General features: G+C 37.8%; 1 protein-coding gene across 2 annotated transcripts in view; it reads right to left on the bottom strand.

Annotated features, from left to right (window-relative positions):
* Positions 1 to 15,816, bottom strand: part of DIAPH3 (diaphanous related formin 3) — a 472,405-nt gene that overhangs the window by 431,540 nt on the left and 25,049 nt on the right. Inside the window, exon 2 of one of the 2 annotated variants that reach the window (XM_028526818.2) lies at positions 13,795 to 13,827. The exons of the other annotated variant lie outside the window; for it this stretch is intronic. Coding sequence (XP_028382619.1) covers positions 13,795 to 13,827 — 33 coding nt within the window. The remainder of the gene's footprint in view (positions 1 to 13,794; positions 13,828 to 15,816) is intronic. 2 annotated transcript variants of the gene reach the window in all.

Raw genomic sequence — 15,816 nt, 5'->3', positions numbered from 1 at the left:
ATCCTTCCCCCTATACTAGGGCAGTAAATTGAATTTGCTGAATACCTCAGGCTTAATGTAAAAGTGTCCCCAGCTATGTGATGCTCCATTGAGCACTACAGGTAGATTCCACGTAATCAAGACATTATTACAAAGCTAGATGCAAAGTGAATTTTACTATCAAATCATTTGAAATGTAATAAGAAAGTTCATTTTTTAAAGGGACGATACAATGTGTCCTCTGCTCACAAACGAAAAAAATCACTAAATTATCTTTCATAAAACTGCACATACTATTTGCTTAAAGCAAGACACAATAAAATGTAAAAGCAAACTTTTAAAAGCAAACTTTAAAATACTTGTGTACATAAAAACACAATAGAAATCCCCATCATACTGGCTATAAATGGTTGTTATTTTGTATTTGGCAATTTGGCTGGGAGTATGTGTCTTTTACTATTTCTGCACTTGTGTAGCTACTTTTGAAATTCTTGTCTTTCTTAAAGATAAGTTAGAAAAACAACTCAAGGAGATGAAGTACAAACAATTTGTCTTTGTTGAAGAACTGGTTAAACACATAAGACTGAGGGAATTCTATTACAATGCTATTTGAGGTGGTGTGCCACACTTAATTAATACAGCTACAGCTGTGTCTGGGGTATACTGAGTTTTATAATTAATATCACTTATCTTCAGGGGAAATTAAATGAGCACCCTACTGAGTATTACCCCACACTGATAATCACCAATGACAGTTTAAATAAAATTAATTTAACCAAAAAACAAGCTCTTAAAAACTGTCTGGGTTTTTAGGTGTAGCATAACACAGTAATAGTGAAAACAGTGTTTAACTCTTAAAACATTTTAAAAACAGTATTCCTTTAATTTAAAACAAAAGGAAGATACTATAATTATTAGTCTTCCTACAACTTGAAAAATCTGGAAAACTATGTATGGTCATAAACACACTTCCTTAGAACCTGAAGGAATTGATATTTTCATAAAATCCAGAAGTGAACTAAAAATTCATTGTGATTATAGAATCAATTCTATGTGAATGTATAATAATTGAATCCAGAGAAAAGATACCACTAAAATGATCAATTTCCATGCAATCTTGAATCATATTTAGGAGGAGGGAAAAACCCAACAGCATAAACAGCAATACTTTTCATTAGCTTTAATACTAAGCAGGCAACTTGTTGATTAAATATGTGGCTCTGCAGTCTGGCTTCTGAATCCTGCTTGCTGTGCTATGTTAACTGAGCCACTTCAGTCTTTCATGTTCATACCCATCTCAGAGAGTTGACAATAGCAAATAAAACCACTGTAATAGTTAGGCCTTGGGTTAAAAGGTCAGAAAAGCCTCAGCTAACCACCCTACCTAACACAGTACATGTCTACACGCTCCTCACTCTATCACAGCACAGTGTATTCCCTCTATGTGTCATTTCATATGACATTATGAAAGCCTGGGATTATTTCATTTATTTTATCATTGTTGACACTCTCTCCTACTACAGTGTAAGTGCCAGGCTACACAAATGATGAACTGCCTTAGTCCCCATAGTAGCCAGTCTCTGAAAGGGCTCCCAATGATCCTTTGACTTGAGTAACCAATAGTATACTATGAAAACCATGGAGAATCATTTCCAAGACTAGGTCATAAAAGACAGTACAGGTTTGGTTTCACTCCTTCTTGGATCATCCCCTGTTCCGGGGTATGCCAGCTGCCAGATCAGGAGGACCCTCGAGACAACCTGCAGCGAAGCCCACAAGACCAAGCACTGAGCTACAGGAGCTAAAGCAGCACAAAGACCTCCTGCCAGCACCTGTGAGAGCACACCATCTTGGAAGCTCCGACTGAGCCTTCAGATCTATTATGCAGCAGCAGGTGACTAACGCAGAGCTCCTCAAAGAATACTTTTAAAAAGCTCTAGTCAAAGTCTTCGCTGCAACCTCCTGAAAGCCATAGCCAGAATCTCCTAGCTCAGCCTACCAAGTTCCTATCCAAGGAAACAGTTTGAGATAATTGCTGTTTTTAGTCACTAAATATGGGGGTAATTTGGGGGATAATTTTTATATAGCAACAGATAACTATTACAGCCCCTGGTGTGTGTTCAGCCTAATAGCACAGTAGCTGGCAGATAGGTAGCAATCAATTAGTACTTGTTGAAGGTATGAATGAATGAGCATGATAAAATATAGTGCCATCCCTGCAGATAGATGTTCCCCACTTGAGGGGGGGAAATGTATGCTAAAGAATTATAAATTAAGGTGAAATATCATAAACACTCCAAGAAAATCCTAAGCCATGGGAATTGGGAACAGATAGGAACCAGTGAATAATTCTGGAGAGAGGAAGAACCTCAAGAGAAGCCTTAGAAAGGGGGATACATCAGGTACTCCCTTGAGGTCGGTATGAGCGAGAATTAGAGGAAATGGTACATGTTACCAGATAGATAGCAGGCAGATAGCCTGCCTGTTCCATGGTCTTTACTGAAATGCTACTGACATCAGTATTACAAAGAGATATTATAGTGGGGGGAAGTTGACCATTCACTGTTTCAGTTGCTTGAAAGTAAGATACAACATGCAGTATGTATTCCACAGCCAGGTGTGGCAGAGCACCCAGCAGAGATGCCGCACAGGGAAGAACTGAGGCCTCCCAACAGCAATGGGCACCAGCACGCCTGTCGGAAGCGAACCCCCTGGAAAGGGGTTCTCCAGCCCCTCAAGGCTTCTCATGACCGTGGCTGAGCCGATGCCTCAATTACAATCTCACGAAGACCTCAAACCAGAACCATCCTGCTAAGATGTTTCCAAATTTTTGACCCAAAGAACTGTGAAATCTTAAGTGTTTATTACTATTTTAAGCCACTAAGTCTTTTGGGATAATTTACTATACAGCAATAGATGACTAATACAGAGATCCTCACAGAATACTTTTAAATGTCTAAAATACATACAATTACAAAACAACTAAGTAAAATGGGGTTGTGAAAATAAAAAATAATTGTAATATAGTAATGTTTATTCACCTCCATGAATGCATTACATAACAAGAGGCAACAAAGTCTATTTTCAACAGTGTTGAATAGAAAGCATATTTTGAAGTATCTTCAATAACTACAATATGTTTTAAATACATCTGTGATTTCTGGTAATAAAGGCACAGGCCAAACACTACTGAGTAGGGGGTGGGGTACCTTTATTCGTAAGTTTAAAAACACTAAATTTCACTTAAAGATTAATGAAAAAGAAATTTTTAAGTTTACTCTTTTCCTATTCAAGGACACCATAAATTCTACTCAAACCCTTGGTGGTCCATAAAACCCCCAGGTTAAGACCCCTTGTAGGTACATATGGAATAGTAGCAGGAATAAGGCTAAAAAATTACTTTAGAAGAAAGTTCTAATGGCTTCAGTAAATCAGTGAGAGGGACAGGAAAACCTACAGTTAAGACCAACCAAGAGAAATGCACAGAAATGCTTAAAAAGAGCTGGAAGCTTTTGAAGGAAGAAGACACCAGGAAAGTAAAGCCTTCAAACAACATCCAGGTTTCTGCAGAGCAACAAGGAAGGTGAACATTCAAAATGACCGGCTTTGAGACACAAAGGGCAAAGGAGGAGGGTGCGGGAGGCCTAGAGAGTTCAGAGATAATGTCAGGTTAGAAGAAAAGGTGGACCTGCATGGGGCGAGAAGCCTCTAGGTGCTTGCTGATTATGTGGATTACTTACGACTTCTGATGCTGACTCATGTCAGCAGAAAAGTGAGCTGAACTGTAATAACCAATGAAAATTAATAAGGAAACATACATCATCCACCCTGTTGATTGTACCTTAATTCATCTTCTCTGTCCTTATTGCCACTGCCCTGATTCAGGCCACTGGGATAACTGCTATAGCTTCCTAAACTGCCTCAGTGTCTTCACTGCCCCTCTACCCCTGCCATCCGGGGAGCTGTTCTCTAGCTGACCTGTTCTCACCTTACTGAAATGCAAATCCAATCATGCCCCCCATTCCTGTGCTTCACACCCTTCAACCTTTGTATCCCCATTACTCAGATGATGACATTCAAGTATCTTTCCCCGGCTCCAAGGTCCATCTTAATCCGAACCTTTCTTCCTCCCCAGACAACCACTCACCATTCCACCGTCCTTACCCTCAATGATCTAGATGTTCTGAGTAACCTAGAATTTCCCAAGTGTGCCCATGCTTTTTCTTGTGCCTAGAACCTATCCACATCCACAACTCATATCCCATCCACTTAATCTGGTGAATTTCAATTCAATCGTTAGCCCTCAATTTGAGCTGTATCTCATATAGGGGCCTTCCTCCTCCAGGCTGAGTTAGATCCTACAGACCTAGTGTTTGCTTACTTACAAAGTAGTATGTATAATATTCTGAAACTGCATGATACCACAGATATTTACTCAACTAGGGTGTAAGTCCTTGAGAACAGGAATTGTTATTTTATTCACTGAACCACTCCTAGAACTTAGCATGGTCCTGAGTATGTAGTGTGTCTTCTGTTAATATTTGTTAAGTGAGTAAATTAATGAATAGCTTTCTATCTTCCAGAGCTGGGACACAAGCCACTGCTCCTTGCCTTCTAAATCCTTCTCAACAATATCAGGAAAAATGCCAGGTGTTATGCATTCAATATATTCAATAGGAAAACCAACTCTTCCAGACACTGATCTCAGAGCAGCCCACTACACTGAAAACAAGCATGAATTTCTGTAATGCAATACCATGAAGACAGTAAGGAAAACTTCACTCAAAGGAAAGGAGCACAAAATCATTGTAAAAGAATTTAATATTCAAAAAACATTTAAGTTCTATCTACCCACATCTACTCAAACTGTAATGATAATTGTATATGTTCAAATATTACAGCACTCTATACTTAAAAAATATATAAATTAGCTCTGTAAATGACTACTATACTTAATTCTTAAAAGACAGACATATAGTAACCATTCGTGAAAATTATCTGAAGATATTCATAATTGCTTTCTACTTGCCAATCTGACACTTCCACTAGGAATTCATTCGGTTGACTTCCAGGAAGTAAGATTATTGAAGTAAAAAGTTACTACAACTCCTACCAGCCTGGATTCCAACGTGTCCTTCAAAACTCAGCTGAGGTCATCTGCTCTATGAAGTAAGTCTTCCCCTCATTCAAAGTTGACCTGTGACTTCCACTGACCCTTGTATACTATTACTCCAGCCCCTATCACACTGCACTCAAATGTACAGTGATTGTGTACACATCTGTTTCACCACTGTCCCAAGAGGGAAGAGACAGTCTTATTCATCACTATATTCCTATAACAGCACTAGGTACTCAATAAATGTTTAATGAATGAATGGATAAAAGGATGAATAAACAAGTCTGCACACCCTACTCCATTTTAGTATATTCAACACTGAGAGCTCTTGATCTTATTCCCAAGTTAGTACTGATTTGAGGAGGAGCTCTCTAAACTATTTCATAAATATTTAAAGATCCTAAGATAGTACTTAAGTGTTGCCACTGAAAACCTAAGTACAGGAAGTTCTAATTAACTCATATTAATGGGCTCAGAAAGGCCCACCTGACTTAGCAAATAGTTTAAATTTTACAGAACATGTTTTGATGTATTTGACCACATATATTCAGTTGCCCCAGTCCATACTGGTGTTTCTACATTACACAGAAGAACAAAATATATTTTGAGGATATAGTTTCATAGAAAAAGTGTGGAAAATATTTTTAATTTACAAGGAAAATATAGTAAGTTCATAAAATGCAAAATGAATTTAAATTATAATATTAAAGTTTTATATCCTACCAGGTCAACATTACTTTAAATAATTACTTTAAGTTGAGCTCTTTTTATGTTTCATGATTTATGTTTTATTAATTGACTTGAAAGTTAGACACATGTTCATATAATCCAAATCACTTTACTTTCTTTCATTAAAATCATTTCATTTTCTTTGTATACATATGATGTCTAATTTACCATATATCCCACAAGACACGTCACATCTAGGTACAGGAATAGTCCACAGGTAGACAGAACCCAGTCCTGCTAGGCATGTTCCTCTGGAGAACTCCTCTTTGAGGGAACCAGTCTCACAGAAACACCCAGGAATGTGCTGGAGCTTTCTGGTAGCAGTCAGTTATACCACGTGAGTCAGGCGGCCCACAGAACAACAGTGAGAGCTACTGAAAGCACTCCCAGACCAGACCAGGTGGCATCCTCTATGGCTCTCGGAGCCCACCCCCGATGAGGGACTTCCAGGGGAACCAGGAAAGCCTGTACTCTCATCTGGGAGTGGAACGCCATTGCTAGACCTGTGAAGCTCTTTCCTCCCAGTCTTTCTATGTCCTTGCAATGTGACAAATCTCAGATCCTTTACCTGTGGTCATCTCAGTCACACACATCACTCTGCTGCTGTGGGATAAACCTTTCTCCCAAAGTTCACTAGAAATATTCAAAGTAGTTCATTTCTTATGAAAGAAAATTTCAATACAGTATGTTTTTACAAATTATCATTAATTCTCTCAGGATCAAGACCAATGGCTATGATACACTTTTTTTCCTTTTCAGTTTATAGTCACACTTTCTTTAAAGATGGCTTTAAGGGGAAAAAAAAAAAGAAAAACAGAAAATACTGAGATATACCTTGAGATCTGACACTGGCACTCCAGTGGCGAAAGAGACAGCACTTGAGTGGAGGTATAACTCTCTTGTTAAGATCGTGTTCTCTGGAGCCAGTCTGTCAGTTCCCTGGCTGCCCCCTGTGACTTTAAACAAGGTTCTTGACCTCTCTCTTGCCTCAGTTTCTTCACCTTTAAAGTGGGAATAATAATAATGCCTACCCAGAAGCTTGATCAAAAAATTATAAAGCTAACATTTAGAACACTACTCAGCACACAACTAATAATTTTATGGTCCTTACTATTACCTCACACTTCAATTGGCAACCATGTTTTTCCATTTGCTGAGTAAACCCTCTAACAACTTATCTCACAGTGTCTATTCCCTGGAAGGCCCCGGCCTGCCTGTTGACTGAGAAATGTATGTCGAACTAGACATGGTCCTACCTTAGAGGCCTTATGTTCCATGTTAAAAAGCTTGGGCTTCATCTATAGATAGCAGGTGCAATTAAGCAGTTTCAAATAGGGTAAAACATGGTCAGAGACACAATTAGGACAGGTCACTCAGTCACTGTGCAGGAAGTTGGTTTTTTCAGAGAGCAATAGGGAGTTGTGAGCCCTGACAAGAGCTAATAAGAAGTCTAGTGTTGTAACAGAAGTACTTCAGAAGAAGAAAAAAGATTCAAGAAATAATAAAAAGAAACGTGAGGAAGGTGAAGCTACGTTCTAGGAGAATATAAGAGTAAAAATAAGTGTAAAATAAAAGTGAAGAATTTAATTTAGGGCAGGCAGAGTTTTAAGCACAAATAAGACATCATATGACAGTATTCAGCAGGCTAATACATTAATATCTCAACTTGAGGAAAAGGTCACAGACAGACACATAAACAAAGGTAACTACCTAGATCGAGCACTGTATAGAGAGGAGAGCAGTGGCTTCAGGAAAGAGAGCTGAGAAGTCACAACAGTTCAAAGGAAAAACACACACACGGAAGAGATGGAAAAGGAAAGGTCACAGGGATGTGGAACCAACAGTCTGGTATCAGAGAGTCAGGAAATCTCCATTCTTCAAAGAGGAAGGAGACAATTGAATTGAGCAGAGCAGAGAAACCCAGTTAATTTCAAAGACTAAAAATGAATGAATATAACTGAGGGTAAAAACAGTCATTTCATAATAATAAAGGATTCATAACAATCCTAAATATATACATACTTGATTGGAAAGATTAAAAAAAAAAATGAAGTGAAAACTGATAGAAGTGAACAGAAAATCTTAAAATCCTTCATAATATTTGGAGACTTCAACATTTTTCTTTCCATAATTGTCACAATAAGCAGACAGAAAATCAGAAATACCGATGTGAACAATACTATCAACCAACTTGACCTATTTACTACTGAGACCAGTTCTAACAAAAACGGTACCACAGAACATTCACCAAGACAGACCACACTCTCAGACAGAATGCAAGAATCAAAACTGAAATGGACTGAAATCTCACAGAATATGATCTCTGACACAAGGGAATTAAATTACAAATCAGTAGTAACAGAAAGATATCAGAACACTCCTCAAATATCTGAAAATTAAACAACGTATTAGCTAAATAACCAATGGGTCAAAGAAAAAAAAACCAACAACAGAATTAGAAACTATTTTCAATATTCAGAAAATGATGCAGTAGCTCCCCAAGGGAAATGTATAGCATAAAATTCCCATAGAAACAAAGATCTTAAATCAATTACTTAATCTTCCCCCTTAAGAAATGAGAAACACAGTAAAGCAAGAGGAAGGAAATAATAAAGATAAAATAAATGAAAACAAAAGTACTGTAAGGAAAATTTGTGAATCCAAAAGCTGTCTCTTTCAGAAGATCAATAAAATTGACAAACCTCTACTCATACTACTGAGGAGGTGAGACAGAAGACACAAATTATCAATAGCAGGAGTTGAAAAGGGGGAGATCAACACAGATCCTACATTTAAATAAGAAAATATTACAAACAACACATAATTCAACAACAGGGATATGCAAAACAACTCCTTGAAAGACAAACTACCAAGATCCCAGAACTTCCTCTGTTTTTCTAGCTACAGTTGTGTATCATGTGTGGGTCATGAAATCAGTAAGTGGACTGGATCACTTTTTTTCTTGTATTTTTTTTTAAGTGGAATGGAGAGGAGAAGAATGGATAGGCTCAGAAAAAAAAGGATGTGAGATTATTATGCTTAGAAACGTTAAACACTATGTTTTAAAACTTTTTAATATTTAAGAATTTGTATGTGTGTGTGCGTACACTCTAGGTTACAAAACAAAATGCATTTTGTACTGTGGGTCCTGTTCAAAGTTTGGAAACTGCTGCTGGCATGCCAAGCAAGAGGTTACAATAGCAATGCTGAAGTCAGTGGGAAAAAGAAGAGATTATCCGTAGGAGCACTGTATCAATAGTTCTAATGGTTGTGAGAGGCAAGGGAGGAAAAAGGCAAGGCAAACACAACTCCTAGACAGCAGAAACACTCAGTGGACACCGAGGTGGAGAGCTGAGCATTCCCAAGTCCACATTCAATTTCTCCCAGCTTACCTCTTCACACTTGTCCCCCTCCCCGTCCTTCTCCCAACTTTTTAAAAATAATTTATTTCATTTTACTTTAATTGTTGTTCAAGTAATTTTCTGCCTTTTACCCCCACCCCAGCCCACCCGCCCAGCCCTCCCCACCCAACTTTTTTATCTCTACAAGGAGAGCTTCTTTTCAACCAGACTATAACAATAGAGGGTGGTAAACTCAATAATTTTTTTTCACCTTTATAATACCTTAACACTTTGGACTGCACTTTATACACAGTGAATGCTCAGCTATTTATAGAATAAACACTGTGTAGAATATACTAACTCTGCCTAGGGACCACAATGCTATAGTACTACTTCATTCTTTTAACAAAACAGTGTCCTGTGACATTAAATTCTGATAGTAATTCAAGAAATAACATTAAAAGGTGAAGTGCTTTTGCAGACCTTTAACAAAGCAACTTAGGCCCTGGCCAGATGGCTCAGTTGGTTAGAGCATCATCTCGATACACCAAGGTTGTAGGTTTGATCCCCGGTCAGGGCACACAAGAATCAACCAATGAATGCATAAATAAGTGGATCAACAAATTGATGTTTCTCTCTCTCTCTCCTCCCCATTACTCCCTTCCTCTCACTCTCTAAAATCAATAAATAACAATAAAAAACTGTAAGCAACTTAAAGAAATAGTAAGCAAGTAACCATTTTAATGTTTCTAAAACCCTGTTACTCAAACACATAACCACAGCAGGTGCCACTCTTAGACGCCTTCTCTCAAGTGCTGCCCAGAAAAGGCCATTCTCATCAAGAAGTTCTAATTTCAAAGCACACAGGCAACATGTGTGCTACGGGAGTGTCGGCCTTTAATTAGAGAATATAATGCTAGCATACTTCACAGTCTCGGCCAGTGGTAAATGCTTCCCTGAGCTCTAACCAAAATAATTTGAAAAGCCTTCAAAACATCCAGCTATTCTGTCCCCCTCACAGCTCTGCACTGATCTACAACACACATACCCTGTAAGCCTCAACTGCGAATTCGTCAGACCACCCCTCTCTCCGTCCACCAGGGAATACTTTTTAAAGGGGTTAAAAAGGGACAAAACAAATGCAGTAGTACAACCTACTTGGGTTTAAGTGAAACGCCAAAAACCTTTGGGGAAGGCAGGAAAGCTTTAATTAGTTGTCCTTTACAAGTAAGCAAACATATCATTGATTTGCCAACGTCACAGAGCTAAGAAGTGGTGAAATTCCGTCATTTCACAAGAGTCTTTTGATTCCAAATCTGGTGCTTTCTCCACACTGCATTAATCAACAGTAAGAAAAACCTTATTGGTCAGTGTCTCCTATTCAAGATAGTCATGCTTATTCTCTAAGCTCCACAAAAACAGGCCCAGCACCTACATTAGACTATCTGTCCATCCTTTGCTGGACTCAAGCCTGGGCCATTCAAGAGCCAGGCTAAAGCCAAGGTCAGAAGAGAACAGTGCAAGCTGGGGAGACAGCAGTTCAGTCATGGGGGTCAATGAGAAGAAGGTCAACAGGAAATCTAGGAGACAGTCATGTGTACATCTAAGATGAAGGCAGGAGCAAGGCAACAGTCAGCAATCCAGACAGGTGGTGAGAAAGACTAATGGCATGTCCTTGTCAAAGCTTCTCCACCCTGCCCTGGCTGGTGTGGCTCAATGCATTGAGCACCGGTCTGCAAACCAAAGCGTTGCTGGTTTGATTCCTAGTCAGAGTACGTGCCTGGGTTGCAGGCCAGGTCCACAGTTGGGGGCGCACAAGAGGCAACCACACATTGATATTTCTCTCCCTCTTTCTCCCACCCTTCCCCTCTAAAAATAAATAAATAAAATCTTTAAAAAAAAAGCTTCTCTACCATGTGCAAAACAAGACTCCATCTCTGGGAAGCCTGACCATGACCTAGCCCGCACAGATCCAAAGAAGCCACAATACCACGCCGGTTATCAAAGCAGCGGCTCATCCTTTCACTTCAACAAAGAACTTACAAAATTGCTTAACATGTGCCAGATAACATGCCTGGAAATATTAGTAACACACTGCCTCTGCTGTCTAAACAAATGACAAAGAAATAATAAATGATGTACTGCTGGATAAAAACATGCACAAGGCACTATGGTATGAACCCAGAAGTTCTGACCCGACCAAAAGCCCAGTTACAAGGGTTAGGGAAGAGGTGAGGAAGGCAGGCAGATGGAGTAAGGAGATTAGGAAACTCTTCACTGAAGAGAAACCCATTTATTACTGTAAAATCAGAGCTAGGTGGCTTCTAGAGTAGCCTGTTGAAGCAACTCCATAACATGACTGTTTCTAAAGATTTGGGGTTATAAGGACAGAGTCATATAACAAAGGTATGAGAAAGGTGAAGGGCACAGGCTGAAAGATTGCAGGGGGGGAAATATAGACGGCCCATAAAGTGGAAACAAACCTCAAAAATATCATCATATAAAATACTATTCATCGATAGAAAGGAAGTACTGATACGTGCTTCAACATGAATGAATCTTAAAAACATTATGCTAAGTAAAACAATTCAGTCACGAAAACTCTATGTCATTTGACTCCGTTTATATGAAATGTCCAGAAAAGGCAAACCTATGAACAGAAAGCAGACTGGCGATTGCCTAGGGCTGGGGGATTTGGAAGTAACTGCTTAAGGGTATGAAGTATCTTTTGAGGTGATGAAAATGTTCTAAAATTGATTGCGGTGATGTTTTCACAACTCTGCAAATATACTAAGAACCACTGAAATGTACACTTTAAATGGATGAAATATATGATATGTGAATTATAGCTCAATAAGGCTGTTACAAACATACCACCGTATATTCTCATAAAAGTTCAAACGTAAAAAATTGCAGATGGTTTTATTATCAGCCTTAAGAAGCCATTTGAAAGCTAAGTCAGCAGAGGAAGTGTATGGGTTTGGAGCTATGTACAAGATTCAAGCCACAGCTGCACCACTTGCCAGCTGTGCATACTTGAGAAAGCTCCCAACTTAACCTGTCAGCCTCAATGCACTCGGTGGTAAAATGAGGACAGTATCAACCTCACAGGGTGAGAAATGATATAATCTGCATAAGTGTTCCATATTGCTACCGTTTTCTAAATACCATTATATGAGAAATAAATGTCATCCTGCCAAGTTTACATAAACATCCTTTTATCAGATACTATACAGAGGAATAAAACATACAATCCAATTCAATTTTTTAAATTTGCGTGTCAAAATCTATGTCTCATTCATATTCACATGTCTACTTTACCCTAAGACAGTTAAGTGTCTAAGATGATACTTTGCATTATGAGGATGCTAAACATTTTTTTAGTGCTTTCTATATTCCAGGACTCTGTTTCATATTGACACAAGGTGAATTTTAATTCAAAACTTGGACAGTAGAATGATATGCTTTGTCATCTATATCATGCTAATATATTTTTGGTGTTATTCTTTATTTGGGTCTTGCTCTTGTTACTCCTTTACCACTAACCAATAATTATATTGAAAAATAGTTATCAGAATAATTTACTTGAACACACAAGAATCAGTAAGGATGCTATGCTAATGAGATGTATAATATTTTCAACATGCATAACATATATGCTGCTTGGTTCTCTTGTTTTTTGAGAAAAATTTTAAAAAATACAAGGGGGGACTCAAAAAACTAGAAATTATTCATAAAAATTGTATATTTATTCTTACATGTTTAAAGCTCAGTCACCTTCAAAGTACTTTCCATTTGATGCAGTATACCTATCAAGACTTTTTTTCCACTGCTCAAAACAATTTTTGAACTCGTCTATTTTGATGCCTTTTAGTGCTTCTGATATTTGTTTCACCTCTTCCACATTGGCAAAACGTTTCCCTTTGAGGACTTTTTTATCCAGGGAAACAAAAAAGTCTCTTGGGGTAAGATCAGGTGAGTAGGTAGGGAGAGACATGGGGGTCATGCCATTTTTGGTTAAAAAATGCTGAACACTCAGTGCATTGTGGGCAGGTGTGCTCATCAATCATCCATCATGAAATGGGCAAACATGTTGAAAGAGTCTTTGAAAAAAATTTACTGAAACGTAATGCAGTCTCTCACAACAATACCAGCTGGTACACTGATACAGATGGGTTCCAACACTCACCTACAAGGGAAGTCTGTACTATAAGAGGCCCGCCCTCCAGAAGATAATTCTGTTTTTGTGGGGCTCCCCTTGTACATATATGGTATTTTACTCTGGTCTATTTTAATTAGCAACTACATATTTCTGAAAAGCTGACATGTCTTTAGCTATTCTTTTTACCTCTTTTTTTTTTAAGTATGAGAACTGATTTGAATGATTCAAGGTTGACTAATAATTTATAATCAAATACAATTTTTAAACTAGTGTATCAACTAGTCCCTTTTACTATGTAAAAGCAATAGTTTAGTGAATTTTACCAGTTCTGCCTCTTACTTTAGCACCTTTTAATAGTACATTTCCAAAACATGCAGTTTTTAGCAATCTCAAGGGTGTTAGCACAGCAGGCCATCAACATCACATGGTTAGTTTAAATTCAAAGGAAACATGGAGAGGGAGCTTACCACGTCGTCTGTCAATGTCCTAATATTTAAATGCTGCAAATTAAAGAAACATATTAGTAATTTATAACAGCTTTTTACATTTTTAGTTAATAGAGTACATTTAATATTCTACAATGCTAGGTTGAATATAATTAAATTCATGACAGTCTAATAAAAATGCATTATATATTGTTTTCATCACTTTCACAAAAAGATAGACAAAAGTTGCCCTGATTATGGTAGGTTCAAATGTTTCTTAAAATTTCTTGTATTTGTAAACCAAACAAGAACCTAATCGTGTTACAACAGATTCTCCCAAGTAATCATATTAATTATTATTAAATATATAAACTTAGAATACAATGCATATTTTTAAATCTAATTTTCAGAAATCTGTTCATGTTACAAAACAGGGAAACTAAATCTAGCATTAGCATGTAGCATAGTAGATAATGAAGTACTTTGCTGGTTTAATTAAGTTAATTCTAGAAGTGAAGAGAATACTAGAACAAGTATTTGCATCTTCAATGTCAGTTTGATTTATCACTAGTGGTGACAGTAGACACTTTCAATTTCATTGCCATCTTCTTTGAAACCCTTTTTCTGATTTCCTTGCTAGATAAACATAAGGCCACTTTAGAAGATGAATAATTTAGTTTCCTGCAAAGTGGAGTTCAAAAGAAAAAGTATTTAGGTGAATAGGGGGAACAGAAATCTAAGTTTTATAAATTCCAAAGTCAGGTAAGATTTTGTATACCAGTTGCTGGAATCAATAGCTGATCCTCCTTCTCTTATTCATTGTGGCATTAGATCTTTAACAGGGCAGAACAAGGATTAGCACATTTCCTAAATAGGAAATCAGAGATACGTACTATTTTGTAAGTATAGAATAACGTGTTAGCAATGAGTTCACCTTTATGCTCATGAATCTACTTCAATGATGATCCAGATTAAAAACTGTTACAGTGTAAATCACTATCCCAGATTCTCTTCTGTCTTTCACCAAGATGCTCCTCTGTCTAGTACAGGGAAAACAGTAACTCTAGGGACCCAGAATGAGCTCTGTATACACCAAAGAGAACACCGTTGGATAAATGACCACACCATTAGTCATTACCCACAGCACTAGGTTCCAGACTGAACTGCCCGTTAAATTAGGAACAAAGAAGTAATACCCTATTAGATTAACAAAGGGTTAGTATTTAATTTGGAGCTGCAGAATTTGCTTTTAATCAATACTATCTCCAGGCCTTGAAACTGATTGGTATGCTCAGAGGTCCTTAACAGTGGGTGTGATCCTTGGCAGGACTATAAAATTTCTGAAGCACTTAGGGCCCCAGTCTCATCCCAGAGACCTTTATCAGGAAGAAACTCAAATCTACAAAGCCCCCAGGTTCACAGAAAAAGGAGCAGGGGCAAGGCTGCTGCTGTCCATGAGCTTTCCTGCCAAGAGAGATTTCCAGCCCATTGCATTTTGGCAAACTGCATCTCTCTTTTCTCCACCCAGGGGTATCACCCCAATCACAACTCTCACCACACCTGAAAGGGGTCATTTCAAAGTTCTCTAACAAGAGGAATATAGCCAGCTTCTAACAATAGCGTTCTAGGTGGACTTAATGCTTAAGAAAAGCAATGTCAAAGAAAAAGTACAAAGCTGAAATCCTATTTAGAATAATAGTAGGCTACAAGAAAGAGAAACATCTACTTAAACAAATGAAATACTCCCAAATTTCAATTTGAGTCGCTGGAGAAAATGCTATAAAAATGATGTTAAAGAGAAAGACAATGAAAATAAGCAATTTTAAGAGAAATGAGGGTAGAGCCCGTGCAAGACTGATGAGCTGCAGAATGCATAGAAGATATAGAAAGCAGAGTACCAGACAGAAAAAATAGGGGTTGTAGGTTACATGACGCGAAACCCAGAAGATGGAAATACCCAAAAAGAAGGTTTTTCATACCTTCAAAGGCTTAAAACTGCACAGCCATTTAGAGTTAGAAAAAAAAACAAAGAGTGACTTGTCTAGGAACAAGACACATAATGAT

The sequence above is a fragment of the Phyllostomus discolor genome, chromosome 11 (genome assembly GCF_004126475.2).
Source record: "Phyllostomus discolor isolate MPI-MPIP mPhyDis1 chromosome 11, mPhyDis1.pri.v3, whole genome shotgun sequence".
NCBI classification, from domain to species: Eukaryota; Metazoa; Chordata; class Mammalia; order Chiroptera; family Phyllostomidae; genus Phyllostomus; species Phyllostomus discolor.
This window is presented reverse-complemented; position numbering and strand designations above follow the sequence as displayed.